This window comes from Varroa destructor, unplaced genomic scaffold (genome assembly GCF_002443255.2).
Source record: "Varroa destructor unplaced genomic scaffold, Vdes_3.0 BEIS01000003.1, whole genome shotgun sequence".
Lineage (NCBI taxonomy): Eukaryota > Metazoa > Arthropoda > Arachnida > Mesostigmata > Varroidae > Varroa > Varroa destructor.
Genome location: NW_019211456.1, coordinates 39,629,154 through 39,650,662, shown reverse-complemented (window position 1 = coordinate 39,650,662; position 21,509 = coordinate 39,629,154). Strand labels below are relative to the sequence as shown.

Here is a 21,509-nt window from a genome sequence, read left to right as displayed (position 1 = left end):
TAGCCAAGTCGCTGGTTGAAAGAAACGAAGTGACGCTATTTTGAGTTCCATTAACGAGACATAAACAGCAAACAATTTGTGTAAATAACGAAAGTTATTTAGATGGCTATTTTGTCTCTAAGGTGAATTAGAGTTAAGTTTGAGTGTTCAGCGTGATGTGCCGCTTAGCGTTTCGACTGCTCGTGGCAAACAAATTAAATTACCCATCTAGAAGTTCCTCTGCGAACATAATTTTTCGATCATTTAGCATGATATACTGACGGGCATATGTAGCTGTTATACCTGATGGAACAGCGCCTACAAATTTTTTGCTAGCTCTCCGACGGTTACAAGATCGACTAAAAACAAGCCCATGCTTGCTTGATGCTTACAACAGAATTCACAAAATCCTATGGAACAGTCCTTCATAAAATCGTTTGCATTTATTGTGCATGTTGGGCTCTCGCCCAACAAAATTCCGATGAAAACTACCTATTCACTACATACTCATTGTTTTTAGGTAGTGGTAAACTCTTAGATTTTAATTAAGTTGCATTACAACTATCATTTAATCATTTTAGGATCGAAATTTCGGTCCTTCCTTGCACGCAAATCATTGCTCTGGTGATCGTACATATACGCATCTAACTGGTGACTGTATCATCATCTCAAGTAAGAGCTGCGTTGTGAGGTAACTATTTCATTGGTTTTAGCGATGTTACGATAGCAGACGCTAGGTCAGTTAGTCATCGTACCTAATCTAGCTCAACTTGTTTCTATATTTATATATATAACGCACTTAAATATAGGTGTTCCTGATTCTTCTATCTCCTTGTGTACTTCCTTCCTCCGCCATACAAAGCTGACCTATTATAATTTTCTCAAATATATTTTACTTTATCAGAATTGCTTTCGTTTTTTTTCTGTCCATACTGTAAAATTGGATGATTAAGTTTCGTCTCTGCCAAACACCTCAGTAAGTGGACATAACCGCCCGCAAGAAACTAAACGGATAATTACACATATATATATTAAAACCAAAGTATAAAATAACTAAGTAGTGAGCAAGATCTATTTGATGCTATGAAAACGTCGTAGGAAAAAGAGAAATACATGGAGCTTTCTTCTTAGCTCGTTCCAATCCTATTTCATCTATTAATGAGTACGATTCCATCTTGCTATGTAAAGACGTAATCTGATGCATGTATATTCATGTACCGCCTACATTTATGTATAAGAAATACATAACATACATAAAATTAAATAAAGCTGTTCAAAGAGAACACGACTAGCATAAGCGTCTTGCGCGATGCTTGCTTCCGAACAGAGAAGCCAGATGAATAATGAAACTAATTGAGCTATTTATTATGTATTTAAATGAGGATTAAGCTTTATTTATACCAGGTAGCGATAAGTTTTTAACCTAAAACAGATAGTGACAACGATAGTTTCTTGTTCTTTAGTAGTCTATCCGAAGCTGCGTTAGATCTCTGCGTTATTCACGACCACAGAGCAACCATAGCGGTATCAAGTAGTTAATTCAATCTAAGCGTGTACATCTGCAAGCTGTCAAATTACGTCCAACTACTTAACTGACAGCGAATATATCTCTTTGCACCATATTGCACCATATATTGCACCACGCTGTCAATGGAGTGATTCTACGAGATGGAGAGAAGTTTTGTTTGGCACTGCTACCATATGGCAATGAACGAACGACATACCGCGGTAAATGACATATCGCTTAAATATATGAAGAATGTCTGTGTGGCCTGCTGACCGTTACTAAGCGGTGATCCCCTGCATTTGGTTACTTATTTTTCACAGTAACCGTCAGGCGCACCCGCTAGCTAAATAATGAGTTGAAAATTGTCTGACGTCACAGTTTTTATCCACCTTACTAAAGATCACAGTGCAGCATTTCTACGGCTCTTTGCCTTTAACATATTTACATTCAACATGCATACCTGGCAGTTATAATAACCAGCCAAAACCTAATAAATGACAATAGTAAATAAATATGCAACAAGTGATGATTATACCAATACATTAATACATAATAGTAATAATGATACTAATAAATTGACTATCTTAACATTTGGACAGTGAACTCGTTTGTTTTGATGTTTAAACTTTCTCGAATAAATTTAACTATACGTGCGTGAAAGAAGAGGTCGGGTATTGTGCGCAACACTTTATTACAAGTAAAAGATTATTATTATATGCCTAAAATTAATTCAATGAGTTAACATAGTAATTAAAGATAGCATAAGTAATAAAAAAAAGGACTTTCGTTCAATTCTTCACATTATCCATAATATGAGAGTATTCTATACTACAGGTTTGTACTTCCGTTTTATTCTTTTGCTCTCATAATTACTAACAACATCATTGAATGCGTAAAACAAGCTATGCTGGGACAATACTGACTTTTGCATGTTTTACAACCTCTGTTTATAGAATAGACACTGCTTAAGACTCTTTCACTTGAAGAGGTTATTGGTACCCTGAATCCAATAAAATGAAAGTCGCCAAAATATCAAATTTTTTTTGGAGTACCAATATTCTTTAATAGACGGCCCAATCTCCAAAAAATGTAATAGGTTTAGTGTCATTTAAGCACTCAACCAAACCAGTGCGCTCCCTGGCAATCTCGGGTCCATTCGGTCTGACAGATCCAACACCACTCCAAATCGCATCGACCACACTGCATATGCATACAGCCTCCTGCAGTATAGGAAAAATGATCGCTGTTAAATCGGACGAATTTAGTTAACAAGAAACGTGTGGGAAAATGAGAAGGCGTTTCCAGAAGTAGGTTCTGGCATGACTATTGCCAGAATGTGCTGTCTGAGAGCTCAAGATGATGGTTAGATAAAGATTAATGTTGATAATGATCAACTTAAAAACTTAAAAAATGTCAGCACCTGAGTTTCATATCTATATATGAGTATCATATACATATACATATATATGAGCCATTACTTAAATGAAACCAAAACACGTTGTCCTTACCGGACCGTTCCGTGGGAGTCCTGCACTTTGGACATGGCTTCGTAGTGCCCTTAATTGTTAAGCGAGATGATTTGTCCCAACGCGAACGGTTTGCCCTTTCCTCATCTACCCGAAATATACTTTCACTGCCACCGGGACCAGCCTCGCGTTGTATTGCTAATGTTAAATCCTTTTCCGCTAAATCTTCTTCCTGACATGGCCCTATATGGGCTCCTTGAAGACAGTCTCGGCAGAACACAAACTAAAGAACATAAAACTTATAGCAGCTTTAGCTAGATCAGAAAAGTTTGAGCAAAGATTTTCATTAGATAATGATCTTAATTACGTGTTTGCTTAACGAATATCTACAAAGCAGATAAATTAGAGTGTGCGTATTTTGGTCGAAAGTTTTGTTGAAGAATACACCTACTCCACAGCCTTGTCCTTCGATACGAGAGCAAGTGATTTTGTTGCAACGCGACATTGTTTCGTCAAGAAGAATGCCAGCACCGCATCCAGGCCAAGGACAGAATATTCCACCTGCCTTCAAAATGAAGTCTTCCGTCGCAAACCGTTGGTACCTAAAAAGTACCCAACAATTGGAAAATACTCTTTGAATACACGCTTCAAATTTGTTCAGTAAATTATGCAAGCGACCAATCTGTAAACGTGAGTGGGCAAACCATGAGCGAGCAATGACAGGCAACAATAGGTTTTTCTTTTACACCGCATATATTTCGGCCTTTCTGGTACCTCAAAACAGGCTTTCGCATTAGTCCGGATTTCACCACAGATTGTGGAACACTTTTTTATTTGCGCATTGTTATCGTATGTGATCAATTTTGCATTACCTATAATCAATTCAAACACTGACCTTTTTGTAGCTAACTTTTTTAAATTGTTGTTTAAATAAAAGCTGTTTAGTGGTGGTAGACTACACTATTTTGGCTACTCACGTGATGGTCTTGCTTAACACTCGCAATAATTGCGGCAATTTATTTTGTAATTGGTTGACTATTTCGAGGAGCGTATTTTACACTGATATTTTTAGAGAGAAAGCGACAAGACCATCTTTGAGCCGTTTCTATCGATAACGCGTCTTGACAAGCACAGCATAGAATTTTATCGGCCTAGGTGCATTTCCTTTTTTATTGTGAGAACATTGTGTAGTAAAACAAATTTTCGCAAAAATTTCACGAATTTTCAAAGTGCTTAACTTAAGCTAAAGTCTGATAAAAAGGCATTCCAACAAATTTAGCATATCTACTGCTCTCAAGCCTCAGCTTTCAAGTGACAGCAATGCAACGTGATTCACACTACATAAGATATGTAACTTTAAAGCCAGCTAAAAAAGAACTAAAAAAATGATCAGTATTTTTTCTCTCAGTGTAAGATATGCACTGTTATATTATTAGGAAAGGATGTTCGTACAAAGTGAATTTGCGTACCCATAAACTGACCGCTATATAAGTATGAAGAAGTGATGGAGCGTCTTGACACATTTAAATTAAAAAGTACTAAAAAATATACTATAGGAAGCCCTCTTATTTTACTTACATACAAGGCAGTCTAAAATGACTTAACTCAAAGAGATTAGCCAAAAAAATGTGTGTTGAAACACAAAAAGGTTCTACTGTGTGCGGTTATTAGATCACTACACAGTAGTACAGTACTATAAACTCTTGTTTTTCAGTTCAAAACACAAACTTACCTGTCATATTGTTGGGCACCGAGAATACGGAAGTGGTGCGGATCTTTTATGAATGAATTGCGGCAATTTACTGGACAGGCAATGGTATATCCCAGTTCCTCAGTCTGAACGAATTTACGTTCGTTAAGACGTGACGTACAATAGTTTACAAAGCATTCAACACATATGACATGTGATGACTCACACGGAAATACCACGACAATTTGACTATAAAAAAAAGTTGAAAGGCTAAACGTTAGGAGAGCACCAAAAGAGCGACAAAAGAAGGAGTAGAATGAAGTTTTCAGGTATCATACGTATTAACATTAATAAACTTCATGAACTGAACGCAGCGAACGAAATTCAAAAACAGGCTAAACACGCGTTTACTTGACTTAAGATCTTAAGACCTGGCTAAATGTTTCGAGTTTTTCGTTCGGAACTGCCGTGAGACATTATATCACTGAGTCCGAGCATATACGACTGCGTCCACGCCCAGATTTGAACCTAGGTGTGCCCGCTACGTGTTCCTACAATTAGCGCGTTCTCACTAACCTATCGATTATAGAGGAAAAACTTATTCAATGTCATACTTAACGTTAATTGCTTAACACTCTCGTTTGTTTAGTTACGGTGAAACAAATAATTAGCAATTGTTCGTGTTACTCTACTACTAATCGACGGAGAATAAGTCAGATACAGTTTAAATTGGCTATCTGCCCGATATAGACCAGATTTTATGAAAAACTCATACACCTGAATGTTCTAAACAGATAAAAATCAGAAACCCACCTGACATCCTGACACGCAATACAAGGAACCTCTTGGAAATTATTCTTTACGTGTTCTAACGGTGCCGCGGTTTCTGGGTTCGGTGTGTGAGCAGAACATTTAAAAAAGAACTCCGCTTCTCGTCCTGAGCACCCCTCGTTTTGGCAGCTGTTTTATGAATCCAATTCCAAAAACAAACAAACCCACATTGAACTCGTGCTTTTTTTTTCCATATGCATGGTTCTTTTACGACAGTGTACTCCACTTAAATCTACGCAGACATTATTTGTTTCATTTAATTCACGGTAGTATGAACAACCACCAGTCATCCTGATGTAGACTGTACTTGGGTTATTGTTCGCAAAGTAAACAAAGCTAATTCTACTTACGTGCCATTGATTCGTCCTTTAACCAGGACATCGTCCCAGCATGATGGGTCTTGTAGAAGCAGGAGTGTTCCCTGTTGACACGTGGCACACCGGACTCGTAACTTCCCCGGACACAACTGAGCGCATGGTTGCATACAATAGACGAAGAAGTGGATGCGTTGAACATCTATATAGTATGAGGAAGACCAAATTAGACATGTTGCAAACTAGAAGGCCTCAGTCAAGGCGTTCGATACGTACTTGATATATCCTGAATTATCTAATTCAGTAGGAGATCTTGCTTTGTTTATAAGATCATCTTTTCTTTAAAATTAATGTGCTGCATCACAAGGCTTAAATTAATAAGCCAAATCGTGCAAGGTGCGGCTACTCATAATTTACTAAGACATTTTGCCTGATAACAGTTTTTTCACTGTTAGTCTCAACTTAAAACTATTATTCTGGAACAATGAGGCTCGGACTCCAGGGCTCGGGTTTAAAAAATCAGTAAACTTAGTTTTTCAATCTACGATTTGTGAGTGCGGAGTAATTCTGTGACGTGGGGCTATTGTATACGTAAAACAGCGTATTTGAATACACGTAGCCATCGTTTGGTTGCAGGCCCGTTTTTGCAAGTCAAATGAAATAAAACGGATGACCCCAAAAAGAAAAAAGTTCCTAAGCTACAGCTGCGCTTGCTAAGAAAATCTTTCTAAATTAATGGTCGGTCTTAACACACAACTAGTGTGGCGATTCACTTGCAAACAATCAGTTGAGCTCTATTAATACGGGACCGTTTCTTTGGAGGAAGGTAAAATGAAAGATAGATACGACAATCTCAAAATCTATTTTTTGTTGTTCTCAGGTAGCCTTTTAAAAAAAGACTGCAGCATTTCGCAACCCTACGAGACACCAAATTTTAATGTTTTGAAAGCTGTACATGTGTGTAATTATTTGGCTTTCTTTTTTGAAATAACATAATAAATAAAAACATATAGATTGTGATATCTATTTTAAAACAAGAAAGAAAAAAACTAAGAAAACATATTACATCGATGTGAATCCTAAATTAAAAGCGTAACCTGCAGGCGTTCCTTCAAGTAAAAATTAGACTTCTCTTAAAAACTTTTATCGCAATTTTCTCTGAACTTCAGGTTTCAAAATACGAGTGCAAAATATTATATTTTTATATGTATTTATAAAGAAAAAGAATTGAATAAAAGATAATTGTCAGAACCGTCGAACTTGGTCTAGTCGCCCATAAGGTTGTGAAATTACAGATACCCAGTATTTACCAACAGTAGTGCCCAGACTCTTCCGATCCTTGTCCGTAAGCTGCAACTTTATAATAGAGTTGGACAGGGGACAGGTCGTTTCGGCACTAAATTCAGGAATGCTTATGGAAGTCTGTCGACTCGCTGTTGGTGATTTATGATGCTTGACAGCATGGACAACCGTTTGATCACCCACGTCGAACTCCTGAAATTATCACGGGAATATATTATGTACAATTAGCAGCCCACCAGCGCTTTAAATTTACCTTGGTAAAGTCGCTTGAACAGTAATAAGTGAGTTAAGTGAAAAATCCATTAGGGCACTACGCAGTACGAATTGTGATACAACATATACTCCAACACCGTAGTAGGGGTGGTTTTTCACGTGAATTTTTACAAAGGTGTCAACTTACCTAAAAATCATTGCAGTCTCAATGCACATAATGTAGTTTGCATTCAAAAAAATATCAAAATTCACACGTCTCAGTTCATCTTTATACCTTGATGAAAATCACAGAGATTTTACCACCGAAACTCTAGTTATGTTTTAGTTTCTTAAGAACCTCCAATAAATATTCTTATTGATCGTTTTTGTGTTGTGGACTAACATTGGTGTCTCTCTTGTAACTGTTTGGTTCAGAGTAAATAATTATTGATGATTTACAACGCCAATACGATAATTTCAATTTATTTATTTTACAAAATTGTTGTAGTTGTCCAGTATCCTGCGCTCCGCTTTGAACTTCAATTGTACGCGGTCTTCGACAAGAGACGTGACACCAGTAAAGTGATATGCCTGGGATTATCTCAAGCATTGGAATTTCCTAAGGCCTTTGGTGTACTCAGCAGCAATTGACCTGAAGCTAAGAGTCTATGTACTTCTTGTGTATACAACATACGCGATGCTCTTAAACGTCCTACGTCTGAAGCAGCGTTAGATGGAAGAAACTACCACAAATTGTCTTGTATTTCTTCATTGTCAGTCACCATCCCATCGTAAACATACTATTTACAACACTTCCACTGTTGAATCAGCATAAAGAAATCGTCCTCGAAAATCAGTTTATAGACACCGCTAAACTTATAGCCTTCATTTTTAAACCTTACTGAAAATGGCCACAACTTGTAAGATTCCCACTCTATTAGAAGCACTTGGCTGCCTGCACAAAATGTTCCTATGTGATAATTAAACAACGTATATTGTATACTATGTTATTTGACCTTAGTTTGACTTTCATAGATTTTTCGTTTAAAATAAAAAATATCAGTCTATATGTAACTACTTATGGCCCTGAGGCTGCATTCTTAACCCTTGATTTATCACCTCAGTAGTCTACACAATCTTGTTCAGCAATGAATTCTTGTATCTAATTATCTATAAAAACATTATTGAGAAAACGTTATCAGGTCATCCAGTTTTTTAAAATGATTTACAGTGTCCCTATTTGCGTAACAGAATTAAAAAGCTTGGGTTCACCAAAAGTATTAAGCAGTAACAGTAAATCATTAAATGTGGGAGTTTTGTAAAGGTAGCCACAGTGAAATCTGCTTGATGAAGTGAAGTGCGAAAAAATAACAAGTCAATTGCATTAGGATTTTAATGCGCTCATCCTTCATATGTGAGCGAATTTTGAATTGGTAAATTCTTCCTAATATAATTGATTTCTAACACATTTTTGGACATCTTTTTTGGCTACAACTTCTACATCAGGCGCACCCTTCGAAGCAGTGCCATACGAGTTAACTCGACATGGGTTTAGTCAAATATAACTGCATTAATTTTAGAGGCAAGCTCGAAATCCATATCATAGGAACTTCAACATATGAATTTCGAGATTCGAATTGGAGACGAGATGGCGATTCCCTTTTGACCAGATCATTTTGATAAAAGCCAGCTAATGGAAGACATTAAGTGGACTCCGGACGTCATGGAAGCTGTTCACCAGATCCTGAAATTATGAAGTTAGCTTCATAGATTAATAACATTAATATTTGGATGAAAAGCAAGCCTGCTTCCAGCTGCGACTATTGCTACTTACAACTTCAGTTTCGAAGCATCAAACTCATTAGTACCTATAACATTTCCGAAGATAAATAGTTGCTATAATCAGCTACAATATGCTATGGTGTATACCTACTTTATACGGTGAGAATTCATCCTGTGATCTCGAATATAGTTATTCTGATTACTCGTAAGCCACAGTCGATCATAGTGATGGAATTTTTCTGCCTAAATTTGATTAGCTTTTATCATCAAAACGTTCTGCTGGAAGAGCACCTATCAGACAGCTCGTACCCTTTTTACGTAAAGGTATAAATCAAAGTGACACTTGGCAATATTTATTATTGCAATATCACAGCACGTCATTGGATGATACAGTTGTCTTGTTGTGTTGACCCTTTTTTGTGCTTTTGCCTCTTTGGAAACCAAAGAATGTCGTTGACAGAAAGACTTTACTATATTGTGTTCACGCTATTTCACGCTATATTGTGAACCAGAACTAATCATCAAAGCCTTATATAGTTTCCATTCGTATCCTCCAACTCTAGCGCACTTTTTCACCCATATTCTCTGATGGCTTTCCGGAAAGCATTCAGATAGCAGAACCACATCCGTTGTCCTTCTGTCATTAACCGACAATACCCTTTGTTATTAACAGCGATATCATTTTGAGATCATCCCGGATACACTTTCGAGAGAAGCAATATCGGGCCGTTGACGTTTCTTTTTATCAGCAGTGTATAAGAAATGGCAAACCCCGCTCACCTGTATTTGTTATAATTACTATGTACACTTGCTTTTGCGTACCGCGCGTTGCATCATACAGGGTCGCTACTAATTAACTGCCAATGAAAGCAGATTTTCTTTTTAATCATTATTATTTGATACCATCAAGATTACTTAATGAGCTTAATGAGTGAGTAGGCCGAAAGTGAAACTTGTGGCTGAATGGCTATTTAGCCCCCGAACTTCTGATCTTTCTTTTAATACAGAGGTCAATCCTATAAGCCATCTTGGCAATGTCACATTTACTCATTAAGAGCGGTGGCACACTCGTTTAACTGCGTAAAGGTCACGCAGGTAAATCAAATGTTACATCGAAGTCGTCATATGTACATTTAGATAAGTCATTGCATACCTGGGATACCGTGACTATTCATTTATGGTCTCTGAATGAATACCCAATTATCTCCAAGGGTATATATGTATACAATTTGGCTAGAACAAATTTGCTTGGCACAATAAAATGATGAAAAACAAAGAATACAGTCAATATATGTTATTACGTGTCGAATACGGCACGTATAACAAATGATGCGCGGCCTAACGACATACAACTTCGTGTAGAAATTACTCCAAGGGACTTCGCCTAAAAGGTGCCAGCAAATAGTGCTCAACAACCAGAGATCTGTGATCGTTTCCCACATCTTAAGTACTGGCTATTCATAATTTCTCGCTGCAATAAATATCCAAAAGCATCAAAAAAGTAAACAAAGAAATATGAAGGCGAAATCCTAAACAAAGAAATGCGAATCCTAAGCGTGGTCGGCTGAAAACTGAGAGAATCGGATATCCAACTTATTTTTCCAATCTACTCAAAACTTGCCATTACAAAATGGCGTGATGTTCACAATAGCTCATTTTTCAACAAAGATAAGGCAACTTCATGGCCATAATGAGCAAAATTTTTTCCCGGTCCGTGTGAAAATCTCAGTTTTTAGCCGGCAACGTACAAACACTTATATATAGTCATACATAATATGAATAATAATCTACATAAATTATTAGCTTATACCTATTTTACAGTTGAGGTACTTCATAGGAATTGATAGTCGGCGATAATTCAAATACTGTTTGTCTACGTATTTTCAACGCGGAGTACAGTATTCTAATTATCAACTGACCAGGAATGCTATGTGTTTGATCGCTTCAAAGTAACAGATTGTAACTGAAGACTTTGTTGTTAATATTGTATTCTACTACATAGACATAATATGATGTTGAGCTTTTTTATCTTCGAGCTACCATTCCTGCTGTAGCTCATACTAACTACGTAATTTACAAGATAAATTGGCTACTATCTATCTAGGAAATGTCTGTGGGGTATAAATAGACAAATTAAACTAACTTATGAAGCACAAAATATGTACATATCATGCTTATGATGTCATCTGAAGTACAGCCGCTTCTTTACAGATTCCAGATACAAGCGGCATTGTCCTCGGTTTTTGCCTGACTAAAGGCACCACAGTAACACACGCTTGTCGAGTTAGCAATGCCAACTGCTATGTCACACCCTACATAGGATATTGGTGCTGTTTTATGATACTTACATTGTTGTGCTCTCTGACTCATAATTCATTCCGAGGCTTCTAGACCTCTGCTACCCTGTTGACAATGATACCGCTTTCTTAACAAATTTTGCGTTAAGTAATCGTCATGCGAGGTATCATTTAGAATACACTTAGATCTCATTTAAGTTTTTTTCACTTGCTTTTCATTTTTACTTGCTCTGTTTTCAAAATGAAACAGACGACTGTAGGATGGCTACACTCGCAAGCTAAACTTTCCTACATCCTTTCGTACACAACTTCTGTAATATGTGCCTATAAATATTCAAATGGTTATTCGCTTCGCCATGACTGCTACCTCGACGAATTAGCAAGAACAATGTTCCAAATATACGTAATTAACTTTTCAAATTTTGCGCGTGTACACTTTTCTATCATACAGTCGATTCAACACATGCATATCAAAATAATGAAAAATTAAACCAAAGCCGAATTACTAAAAACGTCGCAACGAAAGAAAAAAGATAGTCTGTCCTTATACTAGCATTTCTCCCAAAGCTACGTGTGCTTATTGTTGGTCAGTTATGAAACAGACGTTTGCAGAATTTCAATCAGATAAAAAAACACAACATAGTACAGCATATAGAAGTAACGTCCCACAGGTTAGTTTTCATCCTAGAAGAGAAGAACTGCGTTGGTGTGAAGGACTTGGCGCGTAGATCTTCTTGGGTTGGCACAATAGTTAGTAGGTCAGCCAAATTACTCGTTAATTGTAGATAACAATAAAAATATTCTCTGCTCGTAGAATGCGTATTAATGGTAGTGGTCGTTGAGAACACTCTGTAGTAGCAGTAGATAAACACAAGACGATGAGTTTGACGTTGCCTATTCAAAAACAGCCACGCCAGTAGGTCGTCAACAATCGCCTGGCGATCATGCTGAAGCTGTAGGCGCTTCGGCATAACCTGCTTGACATATAACAACACAATTTCACCAGTGGACGATAATATAGATTTTGCCTTTATTCCTCGTTTCCGTTCGCCTTTAGCCTTTCCATATGGTTTTGCTTTGTTTTGGCGTTGCTTCAAGCACGCTAATACTTGAATTTCAAGAAATATTTAGCATTGGTGATGATGCTTGTTGTTATTGATCTTTCTTATTCATAAGTATTCGTATCTGTAAAGTTATAGTTTGTGTTATTAATAATAGCAATAAACATCAAATGTGAGACGCTTCGCGTTAGGCGTTCTTGAATGTATTCATGTGTATGTATGTCTATATATTTAAATATATATATATATATATATACTTATATATGCGTGTTTGTATTCGTTAAGTCGGTGTATGTCGTGTTTGTGGTATGTAGGATCGTACGTCGGAATCTTCCAGTCGACAACAGTAGCGTTCTTTTTATCCTTGTTTACTGCTGAAGTGTAGATAATTCTGTAGGATTTGCCATCCTTCCTCAAGCAGATGCTGAAGTCGCTGGTCAGCTTTACCCGCGGAAATTTCCTCTGTACGTCAGGTGAGACTCCACTTCAAGATATGTCTCCCACATGCGAATGGAGAGTCGTCTGCAGAAACTCCTGCTGCTCTGATCACGAATACCGTCATCGTTGTAATGCAAAACCATCAAAATTACCTGATCATCCATCGGTTGAAGGCGGCAGCGATTTACCCCACAACATGTTTTTTGCGAACCAATCAAAATCTATTACCGTTCGTTTTTCCCTTATTTTAAGTTGTTTCCTTTTTCTGAATATTGATGATAATATATCAGCTGAACTCAATCAAGATGCAGTTGTCGTCGATCTTGTGGTTGTTGTTGTTGCTGCTGCTGCTGCAATGTTGATGTAAACGCTGAAATCGTTTTCTTTTTTGTCGTAGCTTCTGCTGCAGATACTCTTACTGTAGTAGTTGATGATGTCGTAGCTGTCGGCGTCGTCGTTGTCGCGGATGTAGGGGTTAAAACTCCGGCTGGCGTTGAACTTTGTAGCTGATGTGGGTGCTGCCGCTGCTGCTGGAGTTGGCTGTTTCTGTTGTGTTACTGCTGTTGTTAAAGTTGTTTAAGTCGATTTCTTCGGTTTTGTTTATCGCCGATCATCATGTCGGCTACTTCGCTCTTTTTCGCGGTACCTATCCTCTCTGTCGTCCCTTGAACGTTCTTCCCTACCACCCCCCCGTGAATCCCGTTCCCTATCCCTCTCCCTTTCGCGTTCTTCTCGGTAACGCTGCTCCTCACGGTCGGGGTCCCTCTCCCGGTAATCCCTCTCGCGGTGGGATCCTGATGACGAGTACCGGTCATCGTGATAACGATCGCGTTCCCTATTTAATATAGAGTAGAACAAATACCGCGTAAAACAAACAAACCGAAAAACAAGCACAAGAGAAATAAAAATTATTCAGTTAGTAATACATTTTGCTTTGCTTGAAAATTTCGTGGTCACCTGATGACCGATGAGCCCAACTATTATAAATATGTACGGGATCAACACCTTGTGGATTCTGATTTAAACATTAGACTTGAAGTTTGAAGATCGAAGTTAGAGTACCATAGTGCATACACTGACCTGGACCTGTCGCGTTCGCGCTCTCTGGTCTCAGGTTGTCTTCCACTGTCGCGGTACTCCCTATCGTAATCCCTCTCGCGTGACCGCGAGCGTTCTCGGCGTCTCCCAGAATCCCGAGAATCTCGGACTTCCCTTCGTTCCCGTTCGCGACGTTCCATTCGCTCCCGTTCAGCTCGGGAATCCCCCCTCGACGGCGAACGAGACCGACCGCGTTTTTCGCCGCGAGATGAGGAAGACGACCCATAGCTCTTCGACTCAATGCCGTGTAATGTGTCTTGTAGGCTGGCGATGATAATCTTACAGCGTTCGTCGTTTGCCACTTTCGAGGATTTGATCATTGAGATCGCCGTCACTAGGCTTTCGACAGCTGCAGCAAAGTTGCCGGCAGCCGCTTCACTTACCGCACGCGAAATTGCTGATGAGCTGATCGCACGATGACGGGCCATCGTGTCTTCGAATTCTTGATCACTTATGGCTGGCGGAGGAGCCAGTTCGCCAGGCGGGAATTCTGTCCCGAATGGCGGTGGCGGTCCGGGGAAGAACGCCGGATTGAGATGTGCACCCGGCACTCCGGGCAAAGGCGGTGGAGGCCGGCCAGGAACGGGCGGTGCCCCTATGGGCGGCATACCTGGAGGCGGTGCGCCAATTGGTGGTGGCATCGTCGGCGGCAGAGTGCCAGGTGGTGGAAGGCTGTACGGTCCAGCGGGGGGCGCACCCGGCGGTGGAGGAAGATTACTTGGTGGTGGGGGCATTATGGGCGGGGCACCGGGGGGAGGACCTTGGAAGGTAGGCGGTGGTGGGCCTCTGGTATTAGGTGCTGGCCCATTGTTGGTCTGTTGCTGGAATCCCATCGTCGGGGGTCCAGCAGTATCGTTCCAGTGGCTTGTTACGCTATCAACAAACCGACCACCTCCTCGGCCCCCCCGGTCCCCACGTCCACGACCCCGGCCCCGGAAACCGCCGCTGTCACGGAATCCTCCATCTCGGAAGCCGCCCCCATCCCGGAAACCACCTCCATCTCGAAATCCACCCCCTTCTCTAAAACCTCCTCCGGCACCGTCACGACGATCATCTCTAAAACTGTCATTCTCTCGAAAACCACCCTCTCTATAGCTATCCCCTGCGCCTCGGAAGCCACCTCGGCCACCGTCACGGAAACCGCCTCGACCGCCCCGGAACCCGCCGCGACCCTCACGAAAATCGCCCCCATCCCGGAAACCACCACCCTCACGGAAACTACCTCCATCCCTAAAGCCGCCACTATCGCGAAAGCTTCCGCTATCTCGAAAACCACCGCCGTTGTCGCGGTTATTGAACCTGTCCCCAGCCCCACCATTGTTATCGCCGAAGCGGTTGTTCTCTTCACGGAAACCTCCTCGGCGTTCCCCACGATCACCTACACGTGGACCATCATGATCCATGCCACCAGCTGATCCGTCGCGAGACGGTGGATCGCCAGGTTTACGGCATGCAGCCTGTAGAAGATATCGAAACCAGAATTAGTAAAAACCTATTGTCAACGCCTTTTTTCCAATTAATATCGTCCTTTATCTTATACCATCAAACGCAATGCCAAACAGACTGAGCAATCAGTGCTCAGTGCGTATTCAATACAGCAAACAACGTTGTTATGGTTATGTACAAGAAAATGCATCTGTAATAAATTGACGCGTACTAACTACATAAATAACCCACCTCAAATTGGTTCAGGCTTTGTCTCGTACAGGGTGTAACGATAGGATTGTGTCCATGCAACTCTTCTTTAGGGAGGAGCTCTAATAGTGTTTTGAACGACGCTTCCGATCCAAGGGTAACTACGCAGAATCCTTTGCTCTGTCCGTTTGAGCGATTCTCGAAGAACTTCACATCGATCATGTCTTGAACACCCACCTTTTGGATTGCATCAGTTATATCTTGATCTGTTGTCCACCAGGTCAGGTTACCTGCAGATCGAGATTTGTTAACGCGGCTTTTCTTGCCAACGGAAAACGCTTTGCTATTGTTACTGATATACACGTATGCACTAGATGTTTCCTGCGATATTTACTCCACGACTAGTTTGCCGCGTTTTACTTTGTTGCAACAGATTTCTTTCTTTTGCTGCCTAACTTCAGTCTGTCATACTGTAATCTTCCTGATAGAAATTTCACACAGCCGTAGTCAAATGTTGTCTAGTTATAGAGATAGGAGGAGGCTGATATTTCATTCGCTTAATGCTAGCTGCGTGAGGCGATAAATATTAAATATGTGACCAACCGCTAAAGCTCTGGTGAAACCGAAGTAGCGCAAGGATCCAGGTAATGGATATTAGTACATATTTCATATAATGCTGTCGCTTAACACCGTTGCATCCACACATTTATAACTAAATTATTCTATTACTATAATAAAGAACTAGCCTCAGGCTCCATGTGCTAAAAGTAACATTCGCTACTTACTAATTAATTGATAATATGTGATTACATCAGGAGCACAGCTTTCTGTTTCTTTTTCCTTTTCGAGTCTGTAAACCATACCCTATATTGCCTTTGTCTGGGTAGCTAACCATTGTTGCCATAAGCAAAACTACATTATTTTACGACTAAAAATCTCTAGCGTAAATGCAAGTGTGATATTTATCTATTACTGTTAGTACAGATAATTATCATCATATATCATATCCTAGAATCGTATAATGCAGCGAAGAAACTGACTATGCGTTTACATTTGATGTGAGAAACAGTATATTATTCCTGATGATTAAGCAATCATCTGAATAATATTCGCTTGGCACTCAGTGATAATTTTCTAGCTTATAATATAATCGACCGAAGACAATTCTTCCAATTGAATGGAACGATGCCTATAGGAAAATGAAACATAAACATGGCCGCACAAAAATGTCCACTCAAAACGTACAACAGATATGCTAACGTTGTTAAAAAGTGACACTTCTGCTATATGTAATACGCGTATGGCCTAATGCATAAACAAATGGTTTCGTCAGTAAAACTAATTAGTAAGCCTCACTGAGGTACGTTTGATTTGATGCAACGCACCATGAGTTAATACTGATTGCCCATCATATTCAGCAATCCCCCCCCCCCCTCTCTCCTTCTCTCGCCCTTTCGACCCAGCGTGGGAACGCAACGGTTTAAAGCTCTCTTGTACAGGTCACTTTTTTGCCCGGAGTGTAATATATATTTCGTACGTTATAACACTGCATTCAAAGCTGAAATACGATGAAATAGCCTGAAGGTCCACCACGAAATTAACCCTCGCGTGACTAACTGGTAAATACTGAAGCGCCTGGGTATTACTATTAGGTATGTGGATCAGTATATAACATACACGAAATGATGAAACAATTGGTAATAATATATTCTTTATAGGACACTGTCTCTTTTCTATATATATATATATATATATATATATATATATATATATAGTACTATCTATGTATATGTAGTGTAAAGGCCGCGTATACATGCACTAACTGCTAGTTCGCAAAGATATGATACCGCCGGACTGCAGAAGGACCAGCAGTTCCCTCAGATTTCGCACAAATACTCAGAATGTAATACTCACCAATGTACATAGCGACGCGTTTAGCGCGCCCGTCCGGGCCGGCGGCAAGCAGAGGTCCTCCGGGCGGTGTATCGAGTAGGCCATTTTTCTTGTCCTTGCCGGTGATGCCCGCAACCGCCGAGTCCTTGTCGGCCTTTGACGAGGAACCGCTTGGGGCGATCACATCATCGTAAAGATCAACATTATCAAGGCCTTCATCGTACGCGCCCCCGCCGAACTCGTTGTCGAGTTCGGCGTCGGCGTATAGGTCGATGTCGCCGTCGGCCATCTTACAACATCACCGAGCCGCCGAACAACAGCAGCAGCAGCAGCAGCAGCAGCAGCAGCAGTAGTAGCAGTAGTAGCAACGAAGTACAGTGGCCAAATGAACGGACGAACGTGTAGCGCGACAGCAGCAGAACTGGCACAAACTATAAGCAGCCGAAGAACACAGTAACGGCACGAGAGCGGAGCCGAATCGGGTCGTGTGGTGACGCGAAGTACACGATACGAACTACTATGCTCTCGTCTCCAGTAACCAGACGCAAACACGGGAGACAACCACAGCAAATGACCTCTACCCGAATTAGCAACGCTAAAAGCTGCCAACAACAATTGCAGCACTATTTGTAGTAGCAGTCGAAGTACTAGTAGTATAAGAGGTTGTTGCGAAAGCCAGTGGCCCAAAAACGAAAGGCTCACAGTGACTCGAGCCGCCTGCCTTGAGCACACCTCACCGTCGTTAGCACAACAGCACGCACCGCATCACAACCCACACACTACGCAACGCAGCAGCACCATTAAACGCTCTGCTCACTCACTCGCTCACTACCAACCAACCAGGCAGCCAGTTAGCCTCAAGTAACGGCGGCGACGGCGGCGGCGACAGCAGCGCCAGGCGCAGCCAACAGTTAGCAGACAGCATAGTCGCATCCAGCCCGCCGGTGCTATGGCGGCCGCCAGGCCTCGAACAGGCAATAATTGAGCCGCGCTCTGCCACTGAGCAACGCTAATCCTCTGCTCCAGCGGCTGTTGTGTGTCGATTGAAAGGGTGAATGCTGTGTTAGGAACGGCGGCCAGAGCAGACATAGCGGCTGACCGAGAGCTGCCAATGGGCCTCGTGCTAGACAGGCGCCCAATGATCAGAAACCCTTGCTGCAGCAACGGTGCTTCTAGCCGACAGCGCATGGCAGACTCGCATATCGATGCAGCCCACTGAGCTAAGCTGGCCGTACTGGAGCCGCCGTTCCCCGCTGCGGCGGTGTGAGCACGAAAAATTGCTTTAACTTCTATTCCGAACGCAAGGAACGCTGCTTGAGGCGATCAGTAGATACAGTGCGAAGATCGCAGAAAAATAGGCAGAAAAAAAGATGACGAAGAAGAACGTTCTCTTGTGGTCTTGCGGTAGAGTAAAAAAGTGGCCGCGGGAAAATTAAAAAAAGGCCGCTAAAATTGGAAATATATTTTCACGCTGCTATGCTGATTTGTTTCGGTTTTTACGCCGTCTTTAAAAATCACGATGACGCAAATGACGATGACGACGACGACATATGCGACGATTAGTGTTTGATGTATACAAAATGGGGGTGACGCACAATAGAACAGAGAGCGCGCGCGCGCTCCATAAATTACCGCGTAAATAAAAAAAATAGTCACAGTGGTATGATGTTGCTTTTCTAAAATAAAGCTCGACGTAAGTTTAAAATGATGGAAAATATTTATTTTTTTTATACTGTTAGTTAAAGGAAAACTTGTTTATTGATGATCTCATGTTTGTCTGTTACACTTTAACCTTTACTCAAATGTGCGATTTGATTTTCCCTGATGATGGCGCTGATATCAGTACTATGAGGCAGCGAGGCAATACTGAGTAACCATTCGAAGACATGATAGTTTCACTCCGATGGTTTATCTAGTGATAATGATATGCGCGCGTTTACGTGGCTATATTATGTCTATAATAACCCGGTCAATAGTTATACTATCTAGTTTTTTTTTATGTATTTTACACCAACCTGTAAGACCGTTTGGTCTAGAAGTTCTTTGCCGGCGAAGATGATTCGAAGCTCCTCTGGGGGTATGTTTAGATCGCTACTAAGGTGCTGCTTAATTTTCTGCACTGTCATTTCCGGCGTAATCTTTACCGGTATCGTTAGATCCCTACTAAACTTCACATTGATCGTTAACTCCGGCTCAGCAGGTGTCCCGCGAAGCATTTTACCGAACGTAATCAGGTCGATAAATTTTACCAAGAGTTCAAGTAACCACTGCACCCAGCTATTTGCCATATAGTTGAATAGCCGTCGTGTGTCGCAGAGCGCCTTCTCCTGAATAATAAAGAGTTTCTAAAAAAAAGCGCTTAGTAACAACATTCACCGAGACTAGAACAAGAGACTGTGCAAACAAAGGACTTATATCGCATAATGGGAGATTCTGTATTGAACTGCCCTTACATGTGTTCTGGTTTTCCTATAGGTAAACAGTGGCCAACAGCTGATCGTCGATGGCGCCAAAAATTGAATCTACCAAGACAGACTCTCGAGTATCAATCAGTGACTAACATGATGAAACATTTGGAAATATATGATGTAGATCTATGAATCCGAAACGCTGTCTTGTATTTATCGGCTAAGAAGGATCAATGCTTTGTGACTTCCAAAGTGCTTGAACGAGAGACGCGTCAAATGTTTGTAATCTTTATAGAGATGCTTGCTTTTTTCTGGCTTGTACTAAGGCAGGCGCATACCATTTAGGTAAAGAGAGAAAGGGAGGGTACGTCCGTGCACTGTGCTCCGGATTGTTTATTGCATACTATAGTTAAAGCTGTAACCCAGATGCTTCTTTTTTCATCAATTTTGGCGATTCTAGCCAGCGTCATTTACGCTAAAATTGTTCTTATCCGAAATACGACACGGTTTTAAGGGAGTTGTTAAAAAAACGTTGAGAATAATCTGTATGCAATTTTACCCATAATATCTTTTTACCCCAGGTACTGCTGTCATCAACTTCATCAAATTCATCAAATTCAACGTTTTGAGAAATGCGACTCATCAAATTGACAATATAGATCGGCGTTCAATAAGTATGATATCCTTTCCAGGTAAACTCATTTTATTCTTTTCAGGGTTAGTTTAACTCAATGTTTATAACATTCAAGATCATTTTTACAATTGCAATGAAGTGAAAACATCTGCTGAATGACATATCCATCGATCATTCCTGGATTAATTACTGCATTTCGATCAGTCATAGGATATGACGCCGAAGAGGTGGTCTAAACAAACTTGTTGTACGACACTTTTCTGCAGTTCAAGATGCCAGTGTTTCTATCAACTCGGCACTGTAACCAAAGTCGCCCTTTCATTTGTTCGATGCCGTTCCCCTTCCATAACCTTTTCTAAAGAGCACACTGACTGATCTGTGCCCCGTTTGTTGTAACTGTACGTTCTAGGCAGGTCTGAGCCGCTAGTGGTTGCTCAAATTGTCCCTTGAGTGCGGCGTAGCACGTGCTTCCATCTGTCCTAAACTCAGGTCGTAAGTCTTGTAATGAAGCAATTGGTTTTTTTGCAATCTCCAGTGTTCTCGCGAAAACCTCACAAAAATGCACTAAAAGGAATTACATATTGGAGCGCATGTTTATGCTCTGTTTTACTTAAAAGCGTCTTTGACCACAGCAGCTTGCTCTTTCATTTGGAGTCTTGAGGTGTAGGCACCTCTTCTATGGTTTTAGATCTCCAATTTTACATCTTTGGAATGATTACAGTAGTCGCGAGTAGTTGCTTTGCGAGTCTTCTTGCCCCGTGTAGGAAACGAAAGCTTGATGACTTTTTTTTTGTCTGTTATTATTCCTTTACTAGCCTCTCATAACATTTAGTCAACTTGTGGTTGCAGATAGCCAAAGACATCATCTAAATGTTTATCAAATTTCGTTAACTAAGCGAATGTAGCTCAATATGTTTAATAGCTTTTTTTGTAAAAAATCCCAATCAGATAAAGATAAAAACAATTTAGTAAGAATTTACTC

General features: G+C 40.6%; 2 protein-coding genes across 2 annotated transcripts; both read right to left on the bottom strand.

The window, feature by feature from the left end:
• Positions 1-2,160: 2,160 nt before the first annotated feature.
• park (E3 ubiquitin-protein ligase parkin) lies at positions 2,161-19,952 on the bottom strand. Its single transcript, XM_022796834.2, has 8 exons — positions 19,501-19,952; positions 7,098-7,281; positions 5,824-5,989; positions 5,456-5,602; positions 4,685-4,891; positions 3,404-3,554; positions 2,995-3,235; positions 2,161-2,706 (listed from the first exon to the last, which is right to left on the bottom strand). Exons 1-8 carry the CDS (start codon positions 19,771-19,773, stop codon positions 2,603-2,605), a joined length of 1,473 nt encoding a protein of 490 aa, XP_022652569.1. The 5' UTR covers positions 19,774-19,952; the 3' UTR covers positions 2,161-2,602.
• Cpsf6 (cleavage and polyadenylation specificity factor subunit 6) lies at positions 9,401-18,270 on the bottom strand. Its single transcript, XM_022796833.2, has 4 exons — positions 17,507-18,270; positions 15,635-15,882; positions 13,940-15,414; positions 9,401-13,694 (listed from the first exon to the last, which is right to left on the bottom strand). Exons 1-4 carry the CDS (start codon positions 17,772-17,774, stop codon positions 13,460-13,462), a joined length of 2,226 nt encoding a protein of 741 aa, XP_022652568.1. The 5' UTR covers positions 17,775-18,270; the 3' UTR covers positions 9,401-13,459.
• Positions 19,953-21,509: the final 1,557 nt, after the last annotated feature.

Excerpts from the sequence above, each read along its gene's own strand:
- Cpsf6 (XM_022796833.2), bottom strand. The coding sequence starts at position 17,774 with ATGGCCGACGGCGACATCGACCTATACGCCGACGCCGAACTCGACAAC. Across the intron at positions 15,415-15,634 it reads AAAGCCTGAACCAATTTGAG|GCTGCATGCCGTAAACCTGG; the intron begins GTGGGTTATTTA and ends TATCTTCTACAG. Across the intron at positions 13,695-13,939 it reads CGCGAACGCGACAGGTCCAG|GGAACGCGATCGTTATCACG; the intron begins GTCAGTGTATGC and ends TATATTAAATAG.
- park (XM_022796834.2), bottom strand. The coding sequence starts at position 19,773 with ATGGCAAATAGCTGGGTGCAGTGGTTACTTGAACTCTTGGTAAAATTT. Across the intron at positions 7,282-19,500 it reads TAGACCAAACGGTCTTACAG|GAGTTCGACGTGGGTGATCA; the intron begins GTTGGTGTAAAA and ends TGATAATTTCAG. Across the intron at positions 2,707-2,994 it reads GACTCCCACGGAACGGTCCG|GAGGCTGTATGCATATGCAG; the intron begins GTAAGGACAACG and ends CCTATACTGCAG.